Source organism: Hippocampus comes, unplaced genomic scaffold (genome assembly GCF_001891065.2).
Source record: "Hippocampus comes isolate QL1 unplaced genomic scaffold, H_comes_QL1_v1.1 scaffold41, whole genome shotgun sequence".
NCBI classification, from domain to species: Eukaryota; Metazoa; Chordata; class Actinopteri; order Syngnathiformes; family Syngnathidae; genus Hippocampus; species Hippocampus comes.
This window is the reverse complement of record NW_017805153.1, coordinates 2416890-2427010: the sequence shown is the minus strand read 5'-3', so window position 1 is coordinate 2427010 and position 10121 is coordinate 2416890. Positions and strand designations below refer to the sequence as shown.

Below are 10121 nucleotides of genomic sequence, written 5' to 3'. Positions count from 1 at the left end.
CGGGACGCATCATTAGCGCCAGCAAAATCCTCCATACTACGCTTGATTACAGCGCTCTTGAGAGACTGTGGGTATAAATCAACGCCCAATTTTGTCATACACTTTTTAAAGCAGAACAGCCGGCTTGGCCACGAAGCAAGACAATGATTTTCTGAACTTTAGAGGGATGTCTGGAGGAGTTTTGCTTCCAATCAATTCAAAACATTTGTAAGGTTATTGAAAGGAAGTGTGGGCTCACATTGTCATTGTAGTTCATCTTGAATGTGTTTGATGTTATTCCACATCAAAGTCATCCAGACCGTTAACGGTCCTTGTTTTGTGAAGTTTGTTTACACATAGGTGGAAGCATAAAATTCCAAAGAATCCCCAATGGATTGATGAATTACAATGAATAGGTGCATCCAAAGAGTTTTCTCTAACATAGTGCCTGAATGTAGAGCAAACTGAAGTGATGTCGTGGGCTTCCTAAATCCAGCACAGGGAATTGGGGTGGGGGGGGGGGACCATAATATACATTGACACGTGGGATCATGTGGACCTGATCGGAAACATGTGGGTTATTCCAGGGCACCGTGGGGAGCAGGCTGGGAGTTTACTTCTTGGCAGCCAGGGCAGCCAGAGCGCCATCCACCTCCTCCTCTGGCTGCAGTGGATGCCACTGGGCAATGGGGCGTCGGGGGTTGGCCAACATGTCGGACCAGTGTTTCAGCCCGGCCCCAGTAGACTTGCTACCCACCCAGATCTTCCCGATGGCATCGTTCTTACCAATCTTGTCATAATCCAGCACTGTGATCACAGCTTGAATTTTCTGGGAATAAAAAAAATATATATATACAAGAGAATATGTCTCAATCAAGTAAAAAAAAAAAAAAAAACACAAAACACCTAAACGAGAAAACTCTTACAACCTTCCAATACACAGTATTTAGAAGCTCCTGTTCTCACCTGCATTTGTTCGAGAGGAATCTCAAAGCTGAACGACTCGTTGTAATAAGGATTCAATGTATTCTTCTTAACTGTCGTCTTCTTCTTCTTCAGCCTCTTCCCATTCTGTAGCAGGTTAATCTTCACATAGGGATCTGAAAGACGGATAACCCAATGAGCAGGACAAGAAGGTTTGCCTGCTTGGGCTGCAATGTAGTCATGTATCAACAGATGGAGCCACAGTTGATTTTGGGGGGAGTGCAAGGTGCTGCATGGTACTAGGTACTGCTGAGTCTGCATGTGACGCACTCCTCTATAAAGTAATTGAAAGCCTGTTCACCTGTGGGATTCTTTTTTTTTTTGTCAAGTTGAACAAAACATCCCAACTTCATTGGAATTGGCTTTGAAGGCAAATAATGAAGTGGAGAGAGCCAAGAGGAAAAAAAACAAATAAGCCTCTCCCAGATATTTTTCACTTTAATGTTACATTATTGAATTTAAACATCATTCATTCATATTTTTTCTTCGAGCATTTAGGCATATTTGTGTCAAATGTAATCTCTGACACTTCAAAAGTATTTTGGAGCAAATTGTCGCAGGGCAGTTCCTAACTTGAAGGTCCACTGTATTCTCAGGGTGTAGGGATAGTCACACTAGATATGTGCAGCTGTCAATAAAGGTGCCCGAGTTCTTATAGGATGTAGTGTGGCAGGGGCGACTCATGCTTGACAAACCTGAAAGACCCCCCACGTCCATTTTCTTCAGGTTCTTGGCCTCCAGAATGCAGATTGTGAGCTTACCAGCAGTGGGTACATAACGAAGAGAGATGCAAATGTCACCCAGCTTCTCTGGCTGTTTTAAGAATAAAAGGTGAGGGAATGTTAAAATACAGCGGTCATGATCTTGAGAAACAGCGGGACGCATCATTAGCGCCAGCAAAATCCTCCATACTACGCTTGATTACAGCGCTCTTGAGAGACTGTGGGTATAAATCAACGCCCAATTTTGTCATACACTTTTTAAAGCAGAACAGCCGGCTTGGCCACGAAGCAAGACAATGATTTTCTGAACTTTAGAGGGATGTCTGGAGGAGTTTTGCTTCCAATCAATTCAAAACATTTGTAAGGTTATTGAAAGGAAGTGTGGGCTCACATTGTCATTGTAGTTCATCTTGAATGTGTTTGATGTTATTCCACATCAAAGTCATCCAGACCGTTAACGGTCCTTGTTTTGTGAAGTTTGTTTACACATAGGTGGAAGCATAAAATTCCAAAGAATCCCCAATGGATTGATGAATTACAATGAATAGGTGCATCCAAAGAGTTTTCTCTAACATAGTGCCTGAATGTAGAGCAAACTGAAGTGATGTCGTGGGCTTCCTAAATCCAGCAAAATTCCATCAGAAGAAACTATGGAAACAGGCAGTAGCTTTTAAGAGGAATAAAGCTGCAGGATAGCACTTTGCTTCTCGACTCTCTTACCTCTTCTTGGTCCGCGCTGTCTAAATCTCGCCACTCCTCGATTGGCTTTGCCAAGTCAAGGGTGTTCATGGGTATTTTAATCTCGCCAATGACGTCATGTTTTGAGAAGCGATCAAAGTCATAGACAGACATGACCAGAGTTTTTCCTCCCATCTCTTGGAATGGAATCTGGAAAACACAAGCCAATCCGAAATTAGGGCATGAAAAGCAAAATCCAGATTATCTGCAAAGCAAAACGACATTAGCTGTGACTTGAGTCAGGATCTTACGAATGGTTGGCTTAACACACAGCTTCAGTCGACTTGGCCTGCCTTTGACAAGCTGTTTGAAGTGTTTGTGTGTTAAATTCACCGAGCTTTGTCAGCCGGCACCAAGGGTGGCCCTCTCCTTTCATTTAATTCTCGCCCACATTCTCCTTGTCGGCCACCTTCAAAATGTCTGCAACCTTTTATTGCCAGTGGATGAAAGTATTAGCGCTAAGCAGGTGCTAAATTCCCAGAGGACAGGGAAGCAATCCAAAGCCAGATCATGACTGGTCAACCAGACACGAACATATTCTTTGAAATAGTAATGAGTACAAAGAGAACGACAAGGCCTACCTTAAAGATAAAAGTCTCATTGAAGACTGGGTTGAGGGTTTTCTTGTGAACCTTTGTGTCAAACTTCTTTTTCTTGTCAGGTAGGACAAAGACTTTGACATAGGGGTCAGAGGTTCCACCGCTGTCCATGGAGAGGAGATCGGCAGCTTGCAAGATTCCCACAGTCAGCTAGAAGATGAAACGCGTATGAGAAAGAGTCAGAAGAGACGACTCCGCGCATCTTAGTGTATCGGACCAAATGATCCTTCCATTGGCCTGCGATTTGATCAGGCCAAGTGCTGCATAAATACTAAGAATGTGATGAACTCGTATTATTTTGTTACGATAACATTGGACTACAGTCCACGGAAAGTAAATATTGAAAACTGATTCTGAACTTTGAATTCTGCAAACTTAAACATGGCTTTCCAAACCAATACCTTTCTTTTAGCTTTGACACTGAAAATTGGTGGAGGACTGGAGGAATAGGACTTCCAATCATTTCAATCCACAAGATTCTTCCTTTGTTCCAGTCTCTATACGAGTGTGAAGGGACCTATGTCCTTGCCTTGTTCTCCTGGAAGTCATAATCAATGGAGTACTGCAGCTTCCCAAGCTTCTCCTTCTCCTTCACCTCCTCTTCTTTCTCATCTCCAGTCAGTCCAGGTTCAACATCGTCTTCCTCGTCGTCATCGTCCTGTTGTTTCTGCAAGACAGAGGGGCAGGAGGCAGTAGAGGAAATAGTGAGCGGATGCTCCAAAGTCTGAGGTTGTGCTGATCAACAACCCTCGGCCATCAGCAGTCGGGTTAGTCACAGCACCTACCTGTCACTTACCCCTGCACACACAGGTGTTACTAGTGCAATCTGTTCATCGATGACCACGGTTGCAACCTGACTTGATTTCACTATTTCTTGGGTGACACCATTTGCTGTCAGTTAGTTTGTTTGTATTCGATGTCTAGTATTTTAAAAATGAGGTGATGAAGTTGTCCTGACCTAGAAAACAGTACTGTATTGACTGAGTTCATAATATAGGGGGCCTGAGGGGGGGATGGTTGGGACAACTATACACGCACTGAGGTGTGAATCCACTCTAATTAAAATAAATAAATAAAATTAAGAGTTGTCAGTTGTTGCTATGTTGACAAACAATCTCCCGTACTGAAAATGACTGTTAGAACTTTCACATGAAAATGGTCTGACCAAGCAAGCATAAAAATAACAAGTCTGTCAAATGTGACGTGAAAAACAACACCGTGTTCCTGTTTCTTGACATTTCAAATAATATGTATGATTTTGTCCAAGCTCAGAGGCACTGAGGGACACAGCAATGAGGAAAAGCCCAACATTTGACCCAGTGATTTCTGGCTTGAGTTCTGAGAGTGAAGGCTGTTTGACAAAATAGGGTGACCTTAAAGCAAGCCATCATTCCTGGTGTCGGTTTAGCTTCGGACATCCTCGCTTATTCCCTTGTTTACGCGGCTACTGTCTATGACTCTCATTGTAACCAACTGTTCCGGGTATTGGGTCTTTATTTTGAACATGATGGATGGCATAAGCAATATGACTGTCTCCGAAGAGTTCAAGCATGAGTAGCGAGACAGAATTGATCAAAGGGACAATAATGTTCACTCAGTCTGTGGGGTTTGGGAAATAAAAACTACTTCCACCTGCTGGTTGGGAGCAGGTGGTTTCTGGGAAATGATATGCTAGTTTATCATGTGGCTCCGGGTTTGTCAAAGTCCAATAAAAAAGACTTCCAGTCACACTTCTTATTCTTGGAGCTTGAGAGGTTTGCTCTTTATTCGCCCTTTCGATTTGGATTTAAGTAGAGTATTGCTGGCTTCCCTATGGCTGTCATCTTGAGAAAACACAGATGTCTTCGTAAAAACCGGACGGTCCAGCTACTTTCTGGTCCGCTGAAAGAGGTGAGCTGGAACAGGGCGCATACACAGATAAAACACACAATCTCACTCCACTCATTTTTCTCCCAACACACGCAAACACTCGGCTGTCTTGCATGCGGTCTAGCGTGCATGCTTGATAACTCACGCCCTCTTGTAAACTCACACGATTGTACCTCTTTGTGGCATTCCCTATTTTTGTAGTGGGCAATGCGTTTCATTCAAACATGCCAGGCCACAAAATGCAGGGTACGTTTCTTTCTCTCAATGAATCACCTTGTAGCTTGAGCATGGACAGTTTGAAAAGGGCACATTTTTGTCAGGGCCAAAAATGTCGGAACTCATGATACTGCCTTGAGAATTGCCAGGTTTCCCCGAAAACTCCTGGGGAGGGCTCTGGGGTAAGGACATGGTATGTCTGGATGCGTGCCGTTTGCTCAACATGGGATGACTATCAAGAAGAGCTTTCACGTGGAGAAACGGTGCGGTGACCAGCCTTATCCTTGGAATGGACTGAAACCAGGATTTTCATAACGGCAGATGTGGGGCAAACATTCAGGCACACCATCTCTTTCTCATCGGTCACCTTGTGTGTCAGCAGCATGGGTCATCCAGGAAAGTTACTCTCAAGTCAAGTTGTGGCCATTCAATGTTACCTACTGCAAGGGTGTACGCTGGTCTTTGTCAAGAGATACAAAACAAAACAAGTCTTATCCGTCGTGGAACTCGGAGCATGTTTGCACACGTGGGGCGCCAGTGAGTCAATTTCAGACCTCAAGAGCAATTAGTTGTGAATCACTGATAACCTCGTTGATTTGTGTGGCACTACAACGGCCCATGATGGTGGAAACAAGCCCAAAGTTCACCGGTGGGTTGCGTTTGTATGACATTATCCAGCTTAGCCCTTGCACATGCATGTTAGTGATCTCTAGTGAATTGCCGAGTGCACTCGTCATTCAAAAGGCTCAATCAGAGGGGGGGGGGGGTTTCATATTCACTTCAAACCATCTGCATTAAAACGGGTCTCTGTGGCGTTTCACATTTGTGAAGAGAACCATCTCTGTATCAAGACATAGCAAATTGGTGCGGCATGTCAGTTCAGTGGATTTTGCGAAGCAGCTTATTTGCTCCCAAAGATTCCTCAAGCACCAGCAGCACCTAAGCTTGCAAAGAACTAAGAAAGCCATCGCACTCATTGACATCATCACTGCAATCCATCCCTTCAAGCCCAGCCCGCCCCCACAGCTCCCCCCCTCCGCACTGGTCTGCGCTTACTCAGAGCGGCCAGAGAGGGGCGCCGCGTGCTATCAGACCTACCGTAGGCAGAGAAGTCCACCACAGTCAAGATACACGGAGCACATATAAGACACAAAGCAGGAAGGAGGAGAGCAGAGACAAAGGAAGAGATTGAACTCACAGCAGACACCAAAGAAGGGTAATCATAGCAAATGCAGTCAGCTAAACTGTCGGGAGCGAGGAAAATGACAGAGAGGCCAACCTCCTCATTAGCACAATCATATCTTGTGCGGCAGATCCATTGTGCCTTAAAATAACTTGACTTTTAGATGTATTGTTACGCATCTGAATGAGTCGTCCAATCATCGCTAAAGCATGTAAAAAAAAATCATGATTATCAGACCCAGAACAATTGTTCTAACTACTATTTTTATAATCACTCTTGAAAGGTTATGAAAACAGTGTTGGGGCTGAGTTGAATAGATAGGACATGTCATTTTCCACTCAAATCCCAAAGCTCAAGTGAGAGTGAGTGAGTGAGTGAGTGAGTGTGTGTGTGTGTGCGTGTGTGTGTGTGTGTGTGTTGGTGTGTGTGTGTGTGTCTGTGTGTGTGTGTGAGAGGGAGAGAGAGAGAGAGAGAGAGAGAGAGAGAGAGAGAGAGAGAGAGAGAGCGAGAGAGCAACAATAACAGTTACAGTTTGACAAATACATCACATAACAGAAGAGAGGAAAAAAAAATAAACCAGATAATAATGCTTGGTTAGAGTGTTATTTTCATCTGTGGAGAATAGACTGACCTGGTTACAAAGCCACTGAATAGAGTCTTTGCTCATCATCTGCAGTCTACTGTTGTTCAAAAAGCAGTAATAAACGTGGCCAGTGGTCAAAAAGCCATTCGGTCGTTCCTTCTCTCAGTAGTTACTGCATAGTGTTTGTAAAGTGGTAAGAAACATGACCTCTTAGTTTCTCTTGAGTCAAAGCTATGGCTGCCTGCACCCAGGGATGGGAATCAAGAAAAACATTCAACAATACCACTGATGACTTCACCTTTCTTGATTTCCAACCGGTCACAAACCTTTTTTGAAAACGAGAGCTACTTCACAGGTCTCGATTAATGGGATGGGCTACTGGTTCTGATACACACTTCTGAAATTGCAATGTTGCTCAAATGACCTGTGATTGTGTGCTTCGTCATAATTATAGCAATTTCATTCATCTTTGTGAAATACACTGCTCGTGTTAATTTCTCACAATAATTATCAACAATGATTTAACAAGGTAGGAAACAGTTAATGACGAAATGCAACACTTTATTTCTGTAAATATCTACGAGTGTTTACATTTTGAAACGATCACTTCTACAACATTCCGAGGAAATCGAAATGTCCTGTCATGCGTGAGCTATTTTCATAACAGGCCTGCGAGCTATTGGTGTGTTCCTTGGGGGCTACCTGGTGCCTGCGGGCATCATGTTGGTGAACCTTCTGTTCGACCTATTTGCCTGCACTTGCGGAGAAAAAACAAGAGGGCTATTTTCAGAGTTTTCAACTGAAAATAGTCACAACTGAGTAATTTTAGCAATTTCAAATCTATCTTTTCATCTATCCATCTGTCTGGGTGTCGTGCTATAAAAATTGACATTGCTACTCAACTATGTGGCATGCTTATCACGAGCTGATTGTATAAACGTTGGTTTCATTTCACATGTAGAAGATGACTTTTGAAGACGAGTTTCTATCATTTGAAACTTACAGGCAGGTTTGGAATCTACCATCGGTAAACTACGCTTCAGAGAATAATACAGTATCTTTGATTAGAAGAGTGGAGTCAATGAATAGAAAATGCAGGTTATCGATCAAATTGAATGAAATTGTTTTTGAAAAGCCCTGAAAAGAAGACCAATTCCTAATCGTTAGCCTTCATCAACCAAGGTGGAAAAGGCTGACAAAATGACATGCTTTGGAGGAGTAGCGACTCAGCGGCTGATTGGAAAAACGAAAACAATTGGCGTCAAAATGGATTTGTGTCCCTGTATGATTCTATTTCCCAAATACAAAGCCATATTATTCACCGTGTACTAGTCACAATCAAAGGCTTTAAAATGGGAAAGTACCCCAAACTCCCCCACAGTGTCACATACCTCTCCGCCTTTGAGGTTCTTCATCCCCATGTCACCCTTCCCCTTCTTGCCCTTCTTGTTCTTCTTCTTCTTGCAACAACATTTTTTGACGATGCAGAAGCAGCACGTTAGAATAAGTAAAGCGGCGACCACAGCAATGGCAATGATGGCCCAGGATGGCACTGAGGATGGAAAACAAATCCAGGTATAGGTGAAACATTTGTAGCCTGAGAGGAAAGAAACAAATAGTTTGACATTTGACCGACCACTCGTTTAGCCTGGCCCATGTCATGCTCCGGGCCAAATATATTTAGTCGGAGGTGGCACGCCTGCGATTAGATTGAGGGAAAATTAGATTTCTCTGCCATTAGGGGGGGCAGCCACTGATCAATACCGAATAAAGTCGTTATGAGGCAGCCGATGCCTGCAGCAAAAGCAGAAAATCCAATTCCAAAACGGCTGCTTCGTCATCACAAGTTGATTGGAAGTTGGTTCAGTACTCACGTGGGATCTTATCGATTTCATTCAGAAACTTGTTTTTGATCTCGTCAAAGGCATCGTTCTTGCTGACTGGCTCGGTGGAGTTGTCTGCAGAGACGAGTGCGACAGGGGCAGGAGTCACAGTCAAGGCACTGGCCCCTGTTGGCTTGGCAGCGACCATGGGCGTTGTCTGGTGCTTGAACAAGTTCCACTTAGTCATTTAGGCTGCACACAGTCCCTGAAATGACATCAGGAAAACAATCATTTCCCCTGTTGTCTGTCATGCTTTGGTGGTGTTAAGCAAATGACAACTGAATCACCGCTCATGCGTAAACAATGGCGCTAAGCGCTAAGCTAGTCAGCGAATTACCTCTGTTTTTAAGGCAGGGGTGCCCAATACATCGATCGCAATGACCGGGAGCCAGTGGACTGGTCCCAAGTCGACCGCGAGGGGTGGGAGGAGGAAATGGGAGAAAAAAAAGATTTGTGTGTTTCGGTTTCGTTCATGTTTGGGCCGTTTGCTCATCATGGCGTGCATGCATATGTGCGTGCATATGTGCGCAAGTGCATGGTTGGGCCCCTGCGCGCGTGCGTGTGTATATGCTTGCACGCGTGCGATCGGGTCGATCGTGGAGGTTGGTCGCTTCAAAAGTCAATCTTCGGGCAAAAAGGTTTGCCCTATGTGGCAAGCTGACCCGAGTAGTAAGTAACCGCTGCAGCTCGCATGCAGACAGTGCCTGCTTCGAATGGCAACAACGGAATGCAAAACAGATTTGTAGAGGATTCTTCAAGAGAACGACTGCCAGAAGTCCCTGCGCTAAGGTGCTATATTTTTGTTTGTGGGCTTGGTTGAACCGAGAGTTTGTGTGTGTGAGATACTGCACACAATATTCATTGTTGAAAATGACTGGCTCTTAGTCTCTGACTGGTTGGCCACCCCTGATTTATATTCACCAACGTGGCTTAGTAGTAAATTACACTTTACGGTAGTCAAGAGAGAGAGAGAGAGAGAGAGAGAGAGAGAGAGAGAGAGACAGAGAGAGAGAGAAAGCACAGGAACAAAACAATTATTCCTTACTGCATGTGTAATATGACCGTTTGTGAAACCTGACTGCAAGACTCCATCAGAGAACAATTACTCACGTTTTCAATTTTGTTCAAAGAGTCTTACGCACATCAGTACAGTGCAGAAGCCTACAATGTCTTGGTTCTCGATACTATAGGCAGCTGTTTACATCTTAATCACGTGTTATGTTTCAAAAGGGAAAATCGGTCTCAATGTCATACGTATATACCAAGACAGAAGTGAGAGTGTGATTTAAGCCAGTGATTGGCTGGCAACCTGTTCAGGGTGTACCTTGCCTACTGTCCAAAAACAGCTGGGAGAGGCTCCAGCAT

At 44.1% G+C, this 10121-nt stretch overlaps 1 protein-coding gene across 6 annotated transcripts in view; it reads right to left on the bottom strand.

Moving 5' to 3' along the window:
* Window positions 1-479: 479 nt before the first annotated feature.
* Window positions 480-10121, bottom strand: part of LOC109514993 (synaptotagmin-2-like) — a 62963-nt gene continuing 53321 nt past the window's right edge. For 5 of the 6 annotated variants that reach the window (XM_019868494.1, XM_019868497.1, XM_019868495.1 and 2 more), the window contains 8 exons: window positions 8748-8961; window positions 8265-8425; window positions 3552-3689; window positions 3005-3172; window positions 2406-2573; window positions 1659-1776; window positions 946-1079; window positions 480-808 (listed from right to left, as the gene is read on the bottom strand). In XM_019868494.1, coding sequence (XP_019724053.1) covers window positions 593-808; window positions 946-1079; window positions 1659-1776; window positions 2406-2573; window positions 3005-3172; window positions 3552-3689; window positions 8265-8425; window positions 8748-8943 — 1299 coding nt within the window. In that variant the 5' untranslated portion in view covers window positions 8944-8961 and the 3' untranslated portion in view covers window positions 480-592. The remainder of the gene's footprint in view (window positions 809-945; window positions 1080-1658; window positions 1777-2405; window positions 2574-3004; window positions 3173-3551; window positions 3690-8264; window positions 8426-8747; window positions 8962-10121) is intronic. The other variant, XM_019868500.1, reaches the window with a different exon arrangement.